The sequence below is a fragment of the Drosophila mojavensis genome, unplaced genomic scaffold, assembly GCF_018153725.1.
Source record: "Drosophila mojavensis isolate 15081-1352.22 unplaced genomic scaffold, ASM1815372v1 contig_74, whole genome shotgun sequence".
In the NCBI taxonomy this organism is placed as follows: Eukaryota; Metazoa; Arthropoda; class Insecta; order Diptera; family Drosophilidae; genus Drosophila; species Drosophila mojavensis.
The window spans coordinates 15502112-15525082 of NW_025318899.1; the positions used below are offsets into that span (position 1 = coordinate 15502112).

General features: G+C 37.7%; 2 protein-coding genes across 2 annotated transcripts; both read left to right on the forward strand.

Moving 5' to 3' along the window:
• Positions 1–245: 245 nt before the first annotated feature.
• LOC6582657 (myb-like protein AA) lies at positions 246–16997 on the forward strand. The gene is made up of 5 exons (XM_002008314.4): positions 246–810; positions 2285–2783; positions 3277–3373; positions 3455–4391; positions 16845–16997. Exons 2-4 carry the CDS (start codon positions 2476–2478, stop codon positions 4319–4321), a joined length of 1272 nt encoding a protein of 423 aa, XP_002008350.2. The 5' UTR covers positions 246–810; positions 2285–2475; the 3' UTR covers positions 4322–4391; positions 16845–16997.
• A 3415-nt stretch (positions 16998–20412) lies between these two features.
• On the forward strand, positions 20413–22710 carry LOC122757604. The gene is made up of 4 exons (XM_044010286.1): positions 20413–20970; positions 21061–21823; positions 21889–22581; positions 22682–22710. Exons 1-4 carry the CDS (start codon positions 20413–20415, stop codon positions 22708–22710), a joined length of 2043 nt encoding a protein of 680 aa, XP_043866221.1.
• The last annotated feature ends 261 nt before the right edge of the window (positions 22711–22971 follow it).

The following is a 22971-nucleotide window of genomic DNA, read 5'->3' on the forward strand; positions in this document are numbered from 1 at the left end:
CATTTTGCGCTCGCATCGTTTACAGATTTTTGTGGTGGCAAATAGTTGTTGCATAGCCTTCATACAACACACAGCAACAATTACTAACACTGCGACAAGTGGCAGCAAACGAGCTAACGACCGAGCACAGCCAGCAACAACAGCAATAAAAGCAACAACAAGCAACGTTTTGTTAATTGAAATAAATTGAAATAAATTCTCGACGTGCTGCTCAAATTGTTAATAAACACAATAACAACAACAGCAATAACAACAACAAACAAATAAACAACTCAGAAAATTGTGAACTAAGAAAAAGTTGTTTTTAGTCGCTTACGAGGCGCCAAATGTTTTAGTATAAAATTGATATATATAAAAATAAAAAATAAACAAAAATACAATAAAACACAAAGCAAAATCATAAGAGATTCAACAAATTAAACTCGTGCAAGTGCGTACACAAATTGTTTTAATTATATCAATTATAATTTATACTCTTTTCGTTGTTGTTGTTGTTGGTATCAGCAAGTCGGCAAATCTTTTGCGTATTTATAGCCTTTCTGCGGGTGTACATGTATTTATATGTGTGTGTAATTGTGTGTGAGCACTGCAGCACACAATTGAAAATTAGTTGAGACGAGAAATTGGCAAAAAACAAAAGCTAAAAGAAAACGCATCACAAATTCAAAGCTAAAGAGGCGACAAAACTTCTGACGTAAGCTGAAAAGAGACAACGCAATCAGCAGAGCAGGCAACAAACAGGTAGAGAGGGAGCGAGAGAGAGGGAGAGAGAGTGTGCGTGTGACAAGGGCAAATCTGCTTGAAGGATTGGTAAGACGTAGTTTCTCTAAATAAGCTGTATATCTATAGATCACCAAATTTCCTATTGTTTTTCTTTGTCCCAATAATTCCGCCCATATATAAAAACACATTTTATGAAATATAGATGTCTATATATAAACAAAGTATTCAGTAGCTAAAATGATCTGATTATTCAATCAATCAAATATGTACCCAATCAATTATCTTCAATAGCTATTCATGTAAATCAATTTCTATGTATAAGATTCGTATGTATGATTCAATCACATTTAACATTTTATCTATCGTTTATAATTTATCTAACAACCCAGTCGATCGATCAGCCCAATCAATCAAAATTATCATTTCAGGTACTCTTCACCTATCTAATTATGATTTCTAATGAAAATTTCACATTTAACGCATAACAATTGCTCATCAGATCTGCAAACGATACACAACTTGCTGTATATGTAGCGCATGTATCCACGTACATACATATACATATATGTATAGTATATATGTACATATGTACCTGCACATTCTCGACCACAACGCTTCAATTCTGGGAATGCGAAGCCAGAACGTTGCAAATGTTTATTTTATGCGATTTTTTGTTTGGTTAACTTTTAATTGTACTTTGTTTGAGGGAAGTACTTAGATATCTATATAATATACAGACATATATAAATTTATATATACATATGCGTGCATATGTTTATAAAATAATATGGATTCCTGCTCATCATGTTCAACTGAATTCAAAAATCACATGCCGTTCCCATTAGCTTTACAAATCGGCAAATCGGAATTATTGTTGCAGTTCACTTAGATATGTTTTGTTGCTTTATAAACATGTTTAAGATCTTTTTGGCATAACATTTCATTCTATCTTTTTTCGGTATTTTTAGTAGACTTTTTTATATATGGACATATTAATATTTATATACAAATTATTAAAAAAGAAAGTAATAATAATGTTATTAAAAAATGTTCTCTAATGTTCTGTTTCTCATATTTAAATTTAAGATTGATTAAAATTAAATTCATCTAATTTCTAACAAAATATATGTTAAAAGGCTTTAAAGTGTTAACTAAGTAAAGAAAACTCTATATCTAATGTGACTCCTCAATCGAATCCTGCAGTTATTAATTATTATAGTGCATATTTCTTCCCCTTCCCCATATTAATTTGATATTGATTTTTAAACTGCTTTGCATAGTTACAGCAGTTGATTAGACTTCCTTTGCTTCCTCTTCCCACCTTTTATGCTTTACAATTGCATTTGCATTTCTCGCATTTCTCTGACAAAAATCCCCAACCTATCTATGCAGCTCCACTCAGTTCATTGAACTCGGAGCTCAGAAACAATGTTCAAATCGCAAGTCAAACTCAAACCCTTAAATATGAAGTGTCCGAAACGTTGCATACTTTTCGGCCAGTTGGCCATCAAGGCAATAAACAGGCAACAAATTATATTAACGATTTTCTCACTTCACGCAGCTTGCGCAGCATCTCGAAGCGACCAAAGGACGCACACGCACACGTGTGTGTGAGTGTCATGCGCAGTGGACACTTTGGTAATGCCAACAAAAGAGGCCGCAGCAACAACAAAAAGCTAAGAGACTCTTAAGAGAACGACAGAGTAAGTGTGTGAGAGAGAGAGAGAGAAAGACAAAGAGTTAGCTACTGAGATGGCATTCTCGCGTCACAACATCGAAAAGCGCCGACTCATCGAGCTAGTTCGGCTCAATCCCATCCTGTGGGACTGCCGTCTGCCGCACTACAAGCGCTCCGACAAGAAGAAGGCCGTCAAATGGAACGAACTGGGTCGCATGTTCAACGTGAATGGCGAGCGAGTGCAGCGCACCTTCACCTCCCTCAGGGAGATCTTTCGACGCGAGCTCAATCACGAGAAAATGCTGGGCACAACGCGCTTCAAGTCCAAGTGGGAGTACTACGATGCCATGGCCTTTCTCAAAGAGGTCATCAGGGAGCGAAAGTGAGTACAAAAAAGGGGGAGGGGATGGTGCAAGGGAGAGACATATTTATAGGTGAATAGGAGACATTAAATGGGAATAAACGTCTAAAATATTTATTGGCTAATTTAAAATACAACTCTTTATATGTGGTTTAATAAGAAGAAGAATATGAATATTTATTTTTAAATTTTTAATAAACGTTATATTAAGAGTTGTATTTCAAATTAAAAGAGAATAAATATTTGGCCCTTATGTTTAATTTTTTTAATTCACCTATAAATATTTCTAAATATATTTTAATTTATTTATTTCGAATTATTTTTTAAATAATTTGTTTCTTATATATATCTATGTCAATATGTATTAACTGTTTCTTTTACATTTTAATAAAACTTAAAAAAATATATATATAATTTACAAAAAATTTAAATGTACAAAAAATGTCTAATATTCATCTTAAATATTTAACTAAAATAATGACATTAAAATTTACATCAATTTTCTGCTTCTCAGATCTCGTGAACGCATTAAGCATCCTGTTGCAGAGGCTACTACCCACAACAACAACAACAACAACAATAGCACAAATAGCAACAATAACAACAACAACATTAACACAAATATCAACAGCAACAACAACAGTAACAGCAATAGCAACAGCAACAACAACATCAACAACACAAACAACAACAACAACAGCGTAGCCCATGATGAATATCAATATTTTGCGCCCAGCGATCCAAACAATCCCAACAATCAGCCAATTAAATCACCTGCAATCCAGCCCAGCATTAGCCAGCTGCCTGCGGCACTGCAGCAGCAGGCGCAGCATTTGCAGGCGCTGCAGCTGCAGCCGGACGTGACCCTCACCTCGTTGCAGAAGGCACCCTCAGCTGTTGTGCTGCCTCTGGCGGTGGCAGCCGCGCCCTGCCCCACGTCCACGCCCACGCCCACACCCACAGCGGCTGCACCTGTGCAACTGTGTGGCAGTTCGCGCTCCTGCAGCAGCTCACCTTCGATTTACATCAAGGACGAGCCGGAGTCGCCGGACTTGGAGGAGCAGCCCGATGAGCTGGCAGCCAGTCGATCGGCCCAGAAGACGCAGGCACATTCGAAATTGGCCACAATTCGACCGCAGACAAAGCAACAGCTCAAAGCTCGCCTGCAGGTGGCCAAAAGTGGGCTGTATGCCACGCCTCCGCCGCATTTGATCATCAATACGAATAACGAGCTGATCGATGTGGATGCTGGTGATCTGGACGATGATGACGATGACCTGGAGTACGATGATGACGATGACGATGATGACCTAGATGGTAATCATCGCGGCGCTTGTCCGCCCAATGCGAACATGAATGTGCTCGGTGCAGGGGGCCGTCTCTCACCTGGCAGCAGCTACACAGGTGCCGGCGCTGCCAGCACACGTCATCAGCCCACGCACCGTGAGCTGCTCTATATCAAATTTGGCGATTTTCTTGCCGCACGACTGAATACCCTGCACGAAACTGTGGCCAACGAGCTGATGAACAAGATTTTACTGCTAATTGCTGAAAAGTGAATGCGAAGACTGGATCAAGAGGACCAGCAACTGGTCAAGTGGAAGGAGAAATCATAGCCGTGCTAAATAGGTAAGTGAACAAAAGTAGAGATTGTGAGAATAATCTAGAGAAAACTTAGAAAAATGCAAAGTGGATTAAAGCTCGCATTGTGCCTTGGTAACGTCGAAAGCTTTATCAAAGTTCTTATAGAGAAACTTTTGAGGAACTTTGTTTTATGAGTGCATTGAAGAATTAATACATAAATAATTTTTTTTTTAATACTTTAAAGATGTGTTTGTGTGCATTGAAAATATGCATTGTTAAGTTCTGTTTAACTTATTTAAATATAGGTTTGATAGAATTATAAAGTGCCATTAAAATACTGGGCAGATCCTAGCTAGCTGCTATGATTGAGAGCTGTCCTGTTAAAGTGCTTTATATATAATTTATAAATTAAACTGTTGATGAAAACATTTCTATGCAAATTTTATTATATTCATTTTTATATATATACATAGTATTTTTTATAGTATTTTTAAATAATATATTATTAAAATTATTTAATAATTTAATTTTTATAAGAACATTTCTTATTTAAATGTTAATATATTAAAAAAATTTAGTAGTAACATCTTTAATAATTGTTAAATATATTCTACACCCAAGTTGTAATCGCGCAAAGTTTTAACAGTTCTAACAGTTCATGTGACAAATGACTTTTTACATTGTTCGCGTTTTATAATTCCTTTTCTCGCTTAATCATTTAACGCTCAAATCCTGGACTTTTGCGGATTACTTTCAACTAACATTTGTTGGCCCAGACAAAAAAGAAATCGCTGTAAAAACTAGTTAAGTTCTACAAAATTTATTAGTTTGACCAATTTGTGTGGTCGCCACTTGACTTCACTGCAACTTGCAACAATATATTTAAATTTATATATAAACTATGCCAAGACCATAAAAAAGTTTTAATTTCCGAATGCTGAAGTGGCCCAGACACAGAGAGAGATAGAGAGAGAGAGACAGAGAGAGAGTGTAAGAGGAGCTCCACATGCCACATATTCGCGTTGCGAGTTGTCCGAAAATGTAAAAGCTTTCACGCATAAATAAAAAACGCAGCCCCAGGCTATGCAGCATGCCAAGTGACTGAAAGCCAATAGCTACCAAGTCGTACAATGACCGAGGCAATATAGCTATGTATGTGTATATATAACAGGCCTCTAGTCGGGAGTGCCAGACTGACAAATAGTCTTCACGCTGTGACCAGCTGCAATATGTTAAAGAAGCAAAAATCTTCGGGCTATATTTATAATATAAAACAATTAAAACTGAAATTTTATTGCAATTAATTATTAATTTATTAATTATTATGATTCTCAAAAAATTTGATCTCATATCAATTGCAATATGTTGTTACATTATTATATAATACGTTATCATCAACGTCATTTCAAATAGTCTTAATGATCATATAGATGATGATTATTTTATTTATGACAGTTCATTTCATATTCCCAATAAACATTAACACATTGATCAATGTTATACTGACTATTTACACAGTTATTTATATTTAGCACAGTGATCATAAACATAATGATCATTATCTTATAACAATAATTACTACAATAATTATTTAATAATCAATGATCTTTAAAGTATAAATATAATAATTACAAAGGCAGCTTATTCTATGCTTAATATTATTAACTAATATACAACTACAAATACACAATCCGAAGAATGATGAAGAAAATGAGGCGGAGGAGGAGGTGGAGCATCACTTCACTGCACTGAGTGAGAAGGCCCTACGACTGAAGCTGAGCTGCTGCAGGCTCGTCTTTTTATAGGGCCGACCTCTCCCAAAGAAGTTCGATCTCAACTGCTGAAACTTTCTCTGAGTTGCCTCTCTGCTCGATCATGAAACGACAAGTTGGAGTTTAATTATGTTGTTTGAAGCATTCTCAATTACTTGCTTAGTGGATGATATGTTCTCTCTCTCTCTCTCTCTCTCTCTCTCTCTCTCTGTATCTCTCTATGTACATATATAGCTATGTATTTATCTAAATCTCCTATCCATATGTTAATTGTATATTTTATAAAGTCCCTATATACATCGATCTCTCTCCCGCCCCATCTCCCTCTCTCTCTTTGTCTCTATCCATATATTATACGCTCGTTAGCATAATAAACTTTTTTTTGCGCAGTTTTTTTGAATCAAAGTTCCGCTACTGTTCGCCCTATCAGCGACTCGCTGCATTTCATATAACGATAATTTATGGCAAATTTATAATGTTGTGAGTGCCAACAAACTTGCTGAAACTATCTATAAAAGGCCACACACATACAGTCTTACACAAACACACACTTAAGCCACCCACTGTGCCGCTGCCCAGAATTAAGGCTGAGCTCGTAAAGCTGTTGCCATAGATACCAGATAGCAATGACTGCGGCAGTGGATGGGAGAGCTAAAGGGAAGCTACTGAGAGTTGACGGAAAAGCCACATCGACACAGACACACACACACACGCGTAGAGACAGCAGAAGCGTCACAGCATAAATATTACAAAATCGTAAATACACACGCCCAAAACTTGTGAGACTACAGTGTGTCTGTGTGTGTGTATATGTAAACTATGTATGTGTGTGTTGTGTGAAGTCATTCGCACAGCAGCAGCTACACTTGACTCATAGATCTTGCGGCTCACACAGCTTTCAGGCCTGCCAAACTGAGGTTTGCTGGGGAAATATAGCTGCTATAGTTTATAAGCTAAAGCTGAAAATAATATATTATATACATAATATATACAAGCACGTATATATAACGAGAAATGCACAGACAATTCAAAGATTGCCTGAAGAAGAATAATAAAATAAATATTTAATAAAGCAAAAAACGAAAAATATAAATAATTAAATAAGACTGTCTCTTTTTATTATACGATATAAATATAATCCAAGTACATTTTGCTTGACTGACCTAATATGTCCATTGGTTCTATAATATGATATACACTCCCTCATATTATATATTATTCCATATCTTCCATTCAGTCCCTTTAGTTTTGCTCATATATATTTCGGCAATATATTTCAAATATATTTCGACTTTCTTCCATTCAGTTTCTTCGGAACTGCCAGTAATTTAGAGTAGTTGCAACACTTCCTGCTGCTCATAAGATATTTTCAACATTTTCCTGTGTTTAGTGGCAGTCCGAAAAGAAATGAAATCACAGTTGGCTACAATATCTAAGGCGTTAGATAAACGCGTCCGTCCCGTTTGGCTCTGAGGCTCTGAGGCTGTGAAGCTGCGAATGGGGCGCGCTTAAGTTAGGAAATTTTGTTGCAATGCCCGCGGCGTTTAGCCCTTTGCACATAAAATTGCATATGCAACTTAATGTTTACACTGGTCGTAAAAGTTTAATGGATTTTCTAGCTGCTGCGAGCAGAGCGAAGCAGTCAAACATTGTGCCCCCCTCCCACTAGCCTGCCCGCTTGCGCAGCCTAAACTTTTGTAGCCATCATAAAAATGCATTTCTCTGATTAATACGTTGCATAAACAAAAATTTTTTTTGTTTGACTAAAGCATTGTCAAATATTTGAGAAAATCAGAAATGAATTATTTATGCATATCATTTTTCATTTATTTAATAATTTTGCTTCGACTTTAGAGAGCTTTTCCGTTTGCCTGCATTTCTAACTGAGCTCAATTCCTACATCAATAGGATATATATAAATTGGCAATGTTTGTGGCAAACAGATATTAATTCGAATTCATTACATAGAAAATATCTAAATAGCCGGCTTGGCTCTTGCCTTTGGCTAATCAAATGCAAATTTGTATACATTCATTATTGAATGGGAATGCAACGAGCTAGTGAATAGCATGCATTAGCATTAGCATAATTATAATTGTGGGCTGGGCAACAAAAACCTGGCCAATACCATAATCCAAGAGCTAAGAGATAAGAGACAGGCAGCATGACCAGCATGCAACACGATGCAGATAGATAATTGAATGCCGACAAGCGATTGGATTTTGAGGCAACACAAAAGGCTGCTTGCCACGAGTGGTATCAATATTGACAGCCATTAATATGGCCAAGTTATACAATAAGCAGTCAATGTCAGCTCTTGGGTTATTCATGACGCACACACATACACACACACTCACAGAGATCGAGTACTCTAAGGACGATTGCATTTTTAATGAGCAGGAGGCGCCTTCGATACGCTTCCGCTGCTGGCTGATGACTGGGAAATGCTTCCGCCTGCGTTTGGGAAATTTGACAGCATACGTAAAGCAGCGGCTGGTATCAGGTTAATTTGAGACGCAGCCACAGGGAAAAGCCAACGGAAAGGCAGCGGAAACTTACACACACACACACACACCCACACACACACACTCTGCATTGAACTGTCTTTGGCTACGTCGGCGTCGTCAGCTCCTTCAGCCTTAATGGCCGCAGGACATGTCAAAAGAATTGATGACGTGCAACGTCTTCGACGTGCGCTGCAATCATAAAACTGGCAACAGTCGCTCCTCCCAAGACACTACCCCACACTGTCCCAACCCATGGCCCACCTAACCTGAATTCGCTTTTTCTGAAGAAATATCTACTGCCAATAAAATCGTTTTAGAAATGGATTTGTCAGCTTCTCTGGCAACGATTAATTTAAGTTACCAATTCTAAATGACGCTGGCTGAAAGTGAGACTTCACATAAAAAAGCAGTGTTGTATAGCGTCTTAAAATAAGCTCTATTTTACTTTTACTGCGTCTCTACTTTGTGGTGGCACGGATTGACAGATATTTCTTTAGTATATTCGTGTTGAATGTCTTTAAAGCTTTTGTCAACTTTGATTAAATTACTTTTTTGTTTTAGTTTGAACTAGCACTACAAAGCTTTCAACTTGAAAAGCACATTAGTTGACATTGTGCTCAAAGCTCTAACTTTCATGAGCTTTCCTTCTTTAAGCTCTGAAGTAAACTTAACAATTGTTCGCCTTACCAACCTAACTATTTATTTACTAATCTTTCTAGCAGTTTTTTCGTTAAGTTATTTGTTTCTTAGATCTCGAGAAGTTTGTTTTCTGCTCGGACTTGAACTATTTATATTTTTACTTTTAAAGCTTCTCTTCTGATGTCTTCTCTCACCTGTTTTTGGTTTTTGTACACATGTTTTAGACTCTTCTGGCTTATATCTTCAGAGCTCTACTTCCCATCTTAGCTCAGTTTTGCTTCCTGGAATTGCTTTCAGCTGCTGTCATTGTCATTTGGCTGCAACGCGCTCTGAATATATTGCACATCAATCGGGCATAAAAATGACGCCAGTTGGCGCCATTTTGTTAGGCAATGGCCGGCACTAAAAGATGGCGCCTTAGCCAGCTAACCGAGGCCCGCCCTTCTATGCTTCTCTGTCGTCCTCATTCGCTATCTCTCTCTATCACTCAGATAATTGCAAAATTTATTGCTGTAGATTTTATGCAAGTTTACCTTTTGGATGTGCTCACAACTTTGCAAACGGATGCTAAAGTCAACAGAAGCGCTTGAAAATTTTTGTAAATTTTCATGAATTAATAATTTTGATTGCCGAGTGAGGGCAATAGACAGAGAAACTGAGAGAGAGAGAGAGAGGTAGGCAGGCAGGGTGTCAGGAAAAGCTGAGAAAACTTGTTTAAGTATTTCATTAAAAATCATCATCATTAGCTTGGCCCAACAGAGTTTTAAGTTTTTAAATTTTAACTTTGCTAAATTTTTCCAACTCTTTCTCTTTTTTTTCAAGTGTTGTGTAAATATTTTGTGACGTTTAGCTGGCAGCTGAAAAGAATTGCAGCAACTTGTTCAAGTTTAGTTTAAGTTTTGCTTAAGCTCTATCAAGTTGTATGAAGCTGAAACAAGGCTTAAGAATATTTTATAATTAATACAAAATTTATTTCATATTCTTTTTTATGTATTTATGTGCAATATATAAATTCTGTGTACATACATTTTTTTTATATGCAAAAATATTTTATCACATAAATCAACTCAGCTTCACTTCCTGCCACTATTTTGACGTTTTTGGCTCAACTTTTTGAGGTCAAAATGCAATATTTACAAAATGCCTTTCAATCCAAGTGTGTATGTGTGTGTGTTTGTGTATTTGTGTGCTCACAAACTATGCACACACACACACACACACACATATGCATACACTAAAAATAATTGAGTATGCGTTGCTAATATCGAAGGGTATTGGCTACCATTAGTGGTCTTTCGCATGGAGCCACAAAAATTGATTGCCGTAAAAGCCGAAAAGCAAGTAAAATAATATTTGTTGCTATTTTGTGGCTTTTACGGAGCGAATCGAAAACCAAATCAATTGAAATGAAAGTACACAACATTTATAAATTGGCAAATGCGTTTTCAATTTTGGCTGAAACAACCAAGCGACAATCGACCCAGCGACAAAGCGACAGAGCGACGAACAGGCTGAGTGTCGTAACTGTCAAGTCGTACACAGAATATGGCCTTTTTGATATATTTTTGGCCATTTGTTTGGCATTTCGTTTTTGTTGATATACAATTAATTACGACTAACAAGGCTTGATGATGACTTGAGGCGGGCGTATATAACGGAAAGATGCTCTGTAAATAGATTTTATGTGATATGAAATTAAAAGAAAGTTCTGCAATTTTATGCATAGATATACCTATATGAGAATTTCATTTTTTTTTTTTTTCAATATTTATATAGTCATATGTATTTATATATTAATTTAGTATATATTTACATATATGTCTTAAGCTCTTAAGTGATTATTATGATTATTTTATTCAGGCACATAATCTTCAATGATTCATTTGCGAGGCTCTGCATAATACTTCGATTCATTGCTTAGACTTCATTTCAGAACTGCAAGACTTGGATCAGTCTTGGTTGTCTAAAGAAATTTAAAAAGTATATAGATAGAACTGAATAACAGAATTCTGATTGAGCAATCAGTATATACTCTGTAATTTGTACAACTGAGCTGTAAAATTACTTTTGAATATTGTCAATAAATTTAAAGAAAGAAGCTGTATCTAGTAATATAATATTTGGCAGTAAAAATATGTGAAGATAGCTGTTGTAAAATAAATTGTAATATAGATCAAATATTTGTACGCTTCATTTTCTATTTCATTTTCCCACTCATAATTAAGTCAACTGACAAAGATACCCTACTTTTGTCACATTTCGCAGGGCATTCAAAGTGCAGGCAATTGCCAAACAAAATGTCAGACTAATTAAATTAACTGTCAGAGTAAGTTCTTCTTTGACTCAATCAAATCCAGACAACACTCGACTTTCAAGTTGCCACCACGCCCATCACGCCCACCACTTCTGTTTGGCCTGAAATGTAGAACGGAAAATAGAACAGGTGCGCCAGGATGCCATGGCCTGCAACAGTTCTTGAGATGTTCAAATTGGCTCAAAAAAAGGGCTGTGCAGTGGCAGAGGCAGAGGCAAAGGCAGGGGCAGCAGCAGAGGCAGAGTAAGAGGCGCAAGCAGCAGCAGAATCTGAACTGTTTATGCATTTCCCTAATGAAATGCAAAGAAAGACCAAAAATGAGGCTTATGAATTCCCAAATGCCGTTAACAGAATATGAAACTCTGCCACGCCCCCCTCGTCCAACGCTGCTGTAAACGAAAACATTTACAAAAGCCCTTGTTGAGCGGTAATTAAATATTTATTTTCTCTTGAGCTATTTGTTTTGATTAATAGTCAAATAGCAGAGACTGGTTACAAAAGATTTTTGCGCTTTGTTTACTTTGCATATTTTGGAATGTTTCAATCCGTTTATGTTTCTTTTTGAAAAGGATATATAGGCTATAGCAGAAAAAATATAGAAAATTTAGATATCGAAGTATTTGAATTTCGATTAATGAAAAATGTATAAAGTCTATTTTTATATACCAAGAATATAAAAAATTGAAATTAGATAATTTCAATTAAATAAAAATAAATACAAAAATTTTATATATTTATTTTTTTTTTTAATATAAAAAAAATAAAGAAATATAAAATATCATATATTTGAAATTCAATTAAATAAAAGTATACAAAATATATTTAAGAATAAATAAAATGTATTTTCATATTCCAAAATGTCGCTTATAAATAAATTCTTTACATAAATTGCTTTCTGATGGACTGTAAAAATATTTTAAAATTTTCTAAAGAGTATTGCTCATTCGTTAAGCGGCCAGAAATTTGTTTCTTTCTCTATTGTATTTGAGTTTTGTTTGTGTAAATTCCTAGGCTGGGGCTTTAATTTAATTAATGCACTTGACGCTTGCTGCAGCAGCATCGGGAATTGTTTTGTAATTCATTTGATTTCTTTCAATGTGAATCTGCATTTATAATGAAGTAGAGAGAAAATACTTGAGATGATTTTGATTTGTTTTGCATTTGCATAAAGCTCTGCTTGTAGGAAATGGGATCACAAACTCTTCTTTAAGTAGAATATCCATTTGGAAAAGTGTTTGGTAATAAGTTGTTCAAAGCTCGAAGGCGCCAACAGGCCATAAAACATGTCTGCCAAATGCATGGCAACAGTTCGCACATGCAAAGCAGGCAAAGTACGAGTCGGCCACATCATTATGGGACCACGGGGAGCAACTGACTCCGACCGATGGACACCAATTGGGTGCGTGGCAAATGTCGCCACAGATGGAGGGAGGGGCTGTGCGGTCGAGGGTCGAGGAGTCGTTGCACCGAAGCATCATTAAGTCAATTTTACGAGGGGGGAGGAGGGGGTCTGGAGCGCAACTTAATGTGCAGCCAGGGAGTCGAAATGGCAGTCCGGGCAGACAGAGCAGAGCAGAGCAGAGCAGAGCAGCCTTTGCTCCAATGGCCAACATGGACACACCAATTATCCAAAATGCCAACACACGCAACAAGCACAGGAGGGAGGGAGGGAGACTGTGTGAAGAGGGGAGAGAGGGAAGGGGACTAAAAAATAAGAGTGGAAACAAAAACCTATTGGACGGCTGCATTGTGGCCGCCTGTAGTAAAGGAGATTGCGCTTTTGCGGTTGTGTTAAGTTGATTTCCGGCACGTCTGTTGCTTCAGTTGAAAACCATGGCACCGGCTCCGCATGACTTCAAGATGCACAGCGCCAATTATGCGTGCTGTCATCGTCATCATCATCATCATCGCCATCGCCATCGCCATCGCCATCACAGTTCGGTCCTACTCCACGCTGGTCAGCGCTACATTCATAAACAGACGCCGGCCCATTATCATCGGTGTAGGTGTTTAGACACGCCCCCATCGCTGCCGCTGTCAAATGCATCAAAGTGCTGACTCCCCATTGATGCACAGTGTGGCAAATGATGTGCTATATATATATATATATATATAGATATATATGAAATGCTTGTTATGCTTTCTGTTTTGATTCAGAATATAACTTGTATAAATAAATGCATTAATATTCTGAATTTTCAGTTGAAGCAAAGATTAAGAACTTATGCGAATTATATATTTATTATATTTTAATTAATATATATAATTATATTTCTATTATATATGTATATATGTTTATTTCATTTTATTTTAATATAGATTATTTTATTTTTTACTTTTCTCTTCAAATATAATATTATATATATTATTTTTAATTAAATTAACTTATTTTTTTTTAATTATTTATTTAAAATATTTATATTTAATAATTTAAAATATTTATATTTAATAATTTAAAATATTTATATTTAATATAATTTTTTTATTAATATTATTTATTGTAGTATTATTCAAAGTCTCTATTTAACTCACACTTAGATTTTCTTCAATTTCATTCGGTAACTCTTGCTTTTGTCCCACTGTCTGCTATCGCCGCCTGTCTGTCTGGTCTACGCCCACACGCTCTGCCCATTGAGGTGTGCTGTAAATTATACGGCTTTGCGTTTAGCCTCCGTAACCTCGAAGTTGCCCAGACTCCCCCAGTAGATGTCCTTTCTGCTGGTGGTCTTCCTCTTACTACTACTACCTCGTGCCCCCCGCAGCTGCCGCTCCCCTGTCCCGTTGCTAACTGCGCTCCTGCTGCAACGCAGTTTGATGTTTTGCGGTTGTGTTGATGCTGTTGACGTTGTCAACGTTGTCGACGTTGGCATAGGCCCATCCAAAATACTGTGGCCCACCCAGCTCGGAGCCTGACTTTAAATATTCAGAGTGTGCTTTTAGGCTTCTATTAGGAAGTTAAGCCTTATGAGTTGAAGAAAACTTGCCTTCTGTTGCGGCTGCTCTGAGAGTTTTTCAGAGCGAATGTGCATAAAGCAGAGTGAGCAATATGGTTGAGACTCAAAGTCGGATTTAAGAGATGAGAATTTAATTGGGATGCTCTTCACCTGAACAACTAATGCAATCTGCTTACTAATTATTATTTTTTCTCTCTTCTATCATATGCATTATATTATAATTAACATATCTATTCTTGATTACATTTGCACCACTTACTCGACTTAAAGTTGTGACTCGTTTTGTACTCCCTTGCCGCTGTTAAGCTCTTTAGTCAAGTGTCTCAATTGCTGACACCTGCAAATTTCCATTCAAGTTTAGCTGCTTCGTTGTTCATTTTTTCATCCGTTTTTCCTTTGTGGTTGCGAGTGGCCAAGGGCAAACGCTTTGGCATTTGAATAAACCACTTTTGGCCCACTGAATAGGATGGGCAAACCAATCAAACCAAAATATTTTGCAGCCACACGGGGTTGACAAGAAAAACTTTCACACTCGCCCCGTGTGCGTGTATGTGTGTGAGCGTGTGTGCGGCGTTTGCTACGTGCCCCACGTTGTGGCATGGCTGCACATTTGCTTGCCTTAACCTTTATTTTCATTAGCCATCCAAATGCTGCTGCTGCTGCTGCTGCTTGAGCTTTCAGCTGCAGTTGCAGCTGCCATCTTCCAACCCAGCCAGAGCGAAACGAATTCTAGCTAAGCCAAGCCAAGGCAAGACCCAGTCCAGCCCAGCCCAGCCCAGCTCAGCTCAGCCAACAGCCAGTTATCCAGTCAGCTAACCGCATCGCTGTTGGAGCCACTGTCATTTGTTATGTTATTGGTTTGGGCATTTTGCAAATTGCTTATTTAGCAGTGCGTAAAATCCACAGCACACACACACTGACACACACACACAATTCTGCAATATCTAGTAGTATATACTGTCTCCATCTCTGCTCACTGCCTGTGGTTCTTCTTCGTCTCATCTTTTTTTTCACTCTCTGCAGCTCCGGGGAGACCAACACATATGTCAAGTGTGTGGCGTCTGTTATTCTTTGCTCTACGCTTTTGTCTCTTTTTTTTCCAAATACCCTGTAAGAGATGCACGTGGACAGGTGGTGCACTCATGAAATTTTTATTCCAGCTGAAAATTAATATTTTGCCTGCATAAATTATTATCATTATTTTAAGTTGAGCAATTTATTCAACAATAGTATAAATTATCATAATATTTATTTAATATACAATGTTGTATTTTTTTTTATATTATTATTTAATTTAAAAAATATTTTTATTTTATTTATTTTTGTATTATTTATTTAATTTTCTAAAATATGTTTAATACCCCTATTTATATATTTGTTATAAGTCAAATAAAATAATAACATAATAATAAAGAAAAGATAAATTAGTATGCTTGATTTTTATATTTTTATTTATTTGTATTATAAATTAATTTATTACTACTAATTTCCCTCTATATTTATTGATTCATTAATTTTTTAAATATATATAAATTTATACAGCAACTACATATACATAATTACCTCTTCTCTAATTACCTGTACAGGATATATTTCTTTTTATCATTACTAATACACGTTCTCCGTTGTCTTTTGCTGCTGCTGCTGCTGCTGCTGCATGGCCGTAACTTTCATTAGCCGAAAAACCTCAAGTTAACAGCGTGTCATGCAAGTGGTTAGTTGTTTCCATCTACTACCGTTTCAATGTCAAAAAAAATGAGAGAGGGACTCATGTAGACAGAGAAAGAGAACAGAGAAGGAAAGACAGCGAGACAGACAGGGCAAGGCAATATTGAGCAAGAGAGAGGCCTGCTAGTTATTTGGGCAAGTGTTCAAACAGAGTTCGGTACATTTTTGCCACTTGTCATCCGAAAGGGCATTTTGCCATCGATAATAATATTTGCTTTTCATTCGGCAGCCGCTCTCTTTTCAGCCTGCTTCTTGATTTTCCATGCTGCCTAATTGCCTGGATAGGTTTTACAGCGTCTCCTTTGAGTCGTAAAAGTTTTTACGACTAATATTCGGTGTGTGAGTATGTGTGTGTGTGATGAGAGATGGAGAGAAAATCTTTAATTAGACGAACGACCATTAAAACTGATCTATGTCATATTAATTGGATTTTTTTTTGTTTTTATTTTTAGTGGAGGTAAAATTAATTAAAGCTTTAATAGCCGCGATTCGATTGAAATTGTTATTATCATGATATTTTTTTTTTTGTAATATTAATAAAACATTTTTAATATATCTGTATTTATTTTCTTATCTCATTGCAGTTGAACTGAATGTGAAGTGCGAAGTGTCATGGCTAAATGTTTAGCAAAAAAAAACAAAACAAAAATAAAATTGAGTCTGTGAATGTGCCATAGAAGACATTTGATTAATGTATTAATAAATTTATGATCTAGGCTAAACAATGAAAAATTAAATTCAAATGAGTTTTATTAACGGACTGGGAAACATAATTAATATGAGTTTATATATAAGTTTAAATCAGAATAATTGGGAAAATTGGAAAATAGAAAACATTGTCATCAAATATAATTATAATTTTGAATTTTTTCTTATCTATCTGGAAGGTTAATGAATATATATAGCATAGACTATATTTATGCATTTTAGTAACAATTGAGAATAATGAAAGATCAGGATGATAAAAATGTAATACATGTAACTGCATTGTGTAAAATGTAAACATATCTCATCTTTATTATATGTCACTCTATAGTACATATCGCTCACACATCCTCTCTAGATATCCCAAATTTAGTCTGCCCTTATTATATTACATACATGTAAGTATTGTATTACATATATGTATGTGGCCATGCACATTTTATATGCTACATAATGCTGAGCTGCAATTTGTTGCCTAGAAAGCAAATCAATTTATATTGAATGGAAGTAAACTACGAAAGTTAACGTAGTTCCATGCCCGGGCACCCACTCGAGCAGCAGCTACAAGTTTTGTCGCCAGCAAACAAATAACAACAAAATGTCACATTTTACTTTTTTAGTGTGCTTTTTGGTAACTGGAAACCCAGCAAGAAGAAAGCGTTTTGTGCCAACCTGAAAGCTGAAAACGAAAAACGGAAAACTGAAAAGCCTTTAGGCCTTTGCTCTCTGGCAAAAGTCGAGTGGAGCAAATAGAAAAAGTTGCTGAGACTTTTTTAAATTGAAAATGAGCTAGCTGCCAGGTAGTTGCAGGTAGCAAAGATTAAGCAGGGAATTTAAGAGCATTAAAATGGAAAAGAGCAGTTTGATGGCAGGGACTATGAAATACCCTGTAAGGAAAATATAGAGTTGCATATAAAAAAGTAATTTTTATATAAAGAAAATTCGTATAAAATGTAAGCTGAGCTACTGTTAATTAGGTTTAAAATTACAGTTAATTAATAGATTAATAAAATACCCCATTTAACACTTCTTTTACTTGCTTACAGCGTGCAGCAGGAATAAAAAATTCCTGAGCACTTGCGCCTTAATAATCGCTTTAATTACAATTAAAATGAAACCCTAAATGACTTTGCTTTTGTTGTTGTTGTTGCTGCTGCTGCTGCGACGTCTGCTGCGACTGCTGCTGCTGCTCTCCTGGCGCTGCTGATGCTGCGAAGATGAATGAGTGGCCATTCATTAGCTGGGGGCCAGCGGAGGGGTCAGCCGGGCGGGCAAAGGTGGAATGCCAGCTGGGGCTACACGTCCACGTTCACGTTCAAAGTCAAAGTCGCGATGCTATTATAATGCTAATGACGTTTAATCGTTTTTAGTTAGGGATTTTCTCAGTTCAGCAGCGGCGAGCGTGGCGTTTAGTTAATTAGCATAAAGTTAAAACGTTTTGCGGCCCGGCCGTTGCACAACTTTTGACGCAGCTATTAAAAAGAGTTTGGCTTCTTGGGGCCAGCAGCGTGTGAGAGAGGGGGAGGAGAGGGGGAGGGGGAGAGCTCAAACAACGCCAACTGCCAGCGAGTCGACTTAATGCGAGTTGCGAGTCAAAAGGATTAAAACCGATAACATTTCACTGCTGCCAATAGACAGTTGACTGAGAACGATAATATTATCATAGATTATTCATTTAACGAGTAATTACTTAAAAGTATCACAGATGTCGATGCAATTGATACCCTAAGCACTTAGACGAAGGGAGCAGCAGCATAGACTGTATTAAGGTCTTTAATATCGTTAGCATATGTTATTTATTTTATATAAAATTAATATAATAATTTTCTAATATTTTTAATATACGATACGATATATATCAATATGATTATTTATTAATATTTTCAAGAGCTGAAGATCAGTGCAGATTATCAGTAGCAATTTTTTCATTAACATCGTTATCATCATTACAGAGACTATAATTATGATTATCACCACTTTCTTCATTAATAATTATAATCATCATCATCAGCACTTCAACATGTAATGCAGAGAGCAGCAAGTAGCAAATAGATCTCTGAGCAGACTTAATGCGAAAGTTGACGGAGCGATGGTTAATAAAAAGAGATAGAATACAGGAGAAAATGGAACACCCTAATGAAGGCATACCATAGACACTCACGTTAAGAGCAGAAGTAATATTGTATAAAGCCCAATGCCAACGGTCCAACAAGCAGCAGCCCTAAGATGATCTTCGGCATAATACGAAGTCTGAAGCAGCTGTGGCTGTGATAGTAGAAGAGAGAGATAGAGAGAGCGAGAGGCCCTAAGCACATTATTGAATCTCTGGAAAGGGTTCAATGCAGTCAGCAAAGTAAAATGGAAATGAAATGTTGGAACGTATGGAATGTGGACTGCAACGACTTGCAGAGGGCAACCAAATTAACTGCAGATTTTAGGTATATTTTTATATATAATATAAATATGGTGTTGGGCTCAGCAATCATCGCTTCATTGTAATTAAGAGCGGCAGTTCATAGAATATGTTATCATGTAAGAGAATTTGTAACGGAGATCACGCTCTCCCTTTTGCGTTGTCTCTTTCACCCACGCACCGGCTCAGCTTAATCCGCCGGCTCGCGTACATTGTAGTTAGTATGCAATTAACTCTTGTTTAGAGCAGATGCAGTGTTAGATTGACTATTACAAACATAGTAGCGGACAGCACGACAGACTAGTCGCTTGCTCGCGTCTATCACATAAACTCTGTAAACTCTAATAATCGCTAATAAACTAATCACTAAGTAAATTCAATCGTTTAATAATTTAAAGCTATTCGAAAAATCTCGATAGCTCAACATTTGGTGACCCCGACGTGATCTCTTTTCGTTTCTTTACATATTTGCATATATATATTGACAGCATCACATACATACATACACCCGTGAACATAAGCATTGTATATAGCGATTAGTTGCGTGCCGTTACTTTGCCAATTCGCCAGACACTCTTTCGTTCGGTCTGCAATACACTGGCGCCCGTAAAAGTAGTACACATGCGAAAACTTCTGCAATTGACAATCTAATAAAGAATCAACTAATTTCTGAACTATGTCTATGGTTAGTGACTGCGTGTTCTATAGCTTCAATCTATAAGTGATTAAGTTTACATAAGCACAGTGTAATTACATGCTTGCCGTTATTCTTCGTTGACATTGCACTTTTTCGCCACGGCTGCGATACGAGCGCGTCCATAATAATCGTACCGGTGTGCAACAATTCATACGTGTATATTATTTGAGTACCATAATATAATTCTTTGCCAGTTTATTAAAGTTGCAAGTACTCTGCTCGACAAATACGACTTATTCCAAGTCTGCGCTATAGCATATATACATTTACTTACTCTTGCAATCGCGCTCGCACCAACGACTTTGAACTCTATCGTGTTGCTCTTGCTGTACTCGTCATGGCGAATTTAGATGCTAGTGCAGTTGCTCCCGAAGATCGCGTGCGGTTTTATAAGCTCAAGGTACAGTCGGTGTTTGAACGCGTAAAAAAGCTACAATCCAAGGTCGATTCAGATGCTCTTGCCGATCACAGTGACAGCACTCTAAATGTTCTACTGGAGCATATCGACAAGCTAAGTCACTCCTTTAGCAAGGCCCATGAAAGTCTAGAGGAGCTCGACTTTACTGAGATGTCCAGCAATTTGCGCACTGACTTTGATGATTTAATAATGGTCATGCAGTCAACAATAATGTCCGAAGTGCAAAGTCGTACTGCTCAAGTGCATCATAGTTCCACGTTTAGTCGTCCAAGTGACCCTCCTCGCGCATCCGCTCCCAGATTGCAGGCTGCACCTGCGTTGCCGCCATTAAAGTTACCTACGTTCAGCGGTGGATATGCTAATTGGGCTGATTTCTACTCAATGTTTTCTACAATCATTGAAAGTCGGCCAGAAATCAGCAATATGGAAAGACTTCAGCACCTCCGGTCCTGCCTCGATGGCGCAGCGTTGGATACGGTTCGCTCTTTGGAAATTTCTAATGATAATTATACAATTGCCGTAAATTTATTAAAGCAGAGATATGATAACCGACGTTTAATCTTCCAGGCCCACATCGTAAAGATCTTAGGTCTCAAAAGAGTAGAAAACGGATCCATAATCAAGCTGCGTGAGCTATCTGACAGCTTCAATGTCCATATGCGTGCGCTCAGTAGTCTGGGCACAACAGAGCAGATAGCCAGTGCCATGATTGCTCAGATACTGCTACAGAAGCTTGATGAGGCCTCACAAGCTAAATGGGAAGAGAAATTGGACAACTCAGAGACGGCTCTTCAGATACCCAGATATGAAGAAGTCTCCTCATTTCTTGAGCTTCGTTGCCGTACTTTGGAATCGATGAAATTTGCTCTTACAAACTATTCGTCAAGTAAGCCGATGAATTCTTGCAGTAAGGTTGCTACCAGTAGATCAGCATTTCTCGTAACCGGCCACAGTACTCACAGTTGCAATTTTTGTAATGATCTTGAGCACACAATCTACAAATGCCCAAGATTCGCAAACTTGTCTCCTAGTCTTCACCTGAATGAGGTCCGAAAGGCTGGCTTATGTTTGAATTGTCTCAAGGGAGGTCATCAGTCGCGACAATGTGGCTCGCGCAGTTGTCGGGTCTGTGGAGTCAAGCATCAGTCAAGCTTCTTCATCTCGGCCACTCCAGCACATCGCAGGCAGCAATTCCGCCCCATCAACAATCTTCAACATCAAGAGTACAGACCATCCCTCAGCCCTCAGCACCAGCCACTACTCTCTTATCCAAGGATCGGCACAGCGATGTTGTGCTCCTGGCTACCGCAGTGGTTCTGGCAAGGAATCGGTTTGGCGAGCTTGTTCCTTGTCGTGCACTTTTAGATTCAGGCTCTCAACTACATCTCATTACAGCCAGATTTGCGAATCTCCTGCAACTTAAGAGAACAAAATCGGTGGCATCTGTATGCGGCGTAGGCGACTCCAATGTTGCCATGGATGGCAGCAGCATTTGCCTCACTCTTCAAGCTCATGCATCTGAATATACAACTAGCATAACGGCTATGGTAGCTACAAATATAACTGGCAGGCAGCCCAGTTCTAATGTGAATACGAGCAATTGGAGCATACCGCAAAATATAGTGCTGGCAGATCCAGCTTTCCATAGGCCGCAACGAGTAGATCTGCTTATCGGAGCTAGCCTGTTTTATGATTTGCTCTGTGTGGGACAAATCAAGTTGATGCCTGGACTTCCATTGTTACAGAAGACTCGTCTTGGTTGGGTTGTATCAGGTGGCGAGGCTCGCAACCACAACTCCGTGCTAATAGCTTCAAAGACGCCTTTGGATCCGATTACAGACTCCTGTGCTGATATCAAGTTGGACAGTCTCGTTCGTCGCTTTTGGGAAGTTGAGCGCTGCAGCGATTCCATTGTAAAGTTCAGCAAGGAAGACTCAGACTGCGAAGCGCATTTTGCGAGGCATTACAATCGATTGGCTAGTGGCCAATATACAGTACGCCTGCCTGTTAAGCTTAGTTGTGAGCTTCTTGGAGATTCTTATGAGCAAGCGCGACATCGGTTTCTCAATTTGGAGAAGAAATTGAGTCGTTTGCCGCATATAAAGTCTCAATACTCAGCATTTCTGAAAGAGTATCTTGAACTTGGTCACATGTCACGCGTTCCTCTAAATTCATTCCATCTATGCAGATATTTTCTTCCTCATCACTGCGTTCTGAAGGATGATAGCACAACTACCAAGCTTCGCGTCGTCTTTGATGGATCTGCATCTACAACAACTGGGCATTCGTTGAATGACATTCTAATGTCAGGTCCCGTCATTCAGCCAAAATTAGTCGACATATTATTGCGCTTCCGATCTTATCCAGTTGCACTCACCGGCGATATTTGCAAAATGTATCGTTGCGTGAAAGTACCTGAGCCGGACAGCTATCTACAATGCATTTTATGGAGGAATTCACCAGATGATGAGTTGGAAG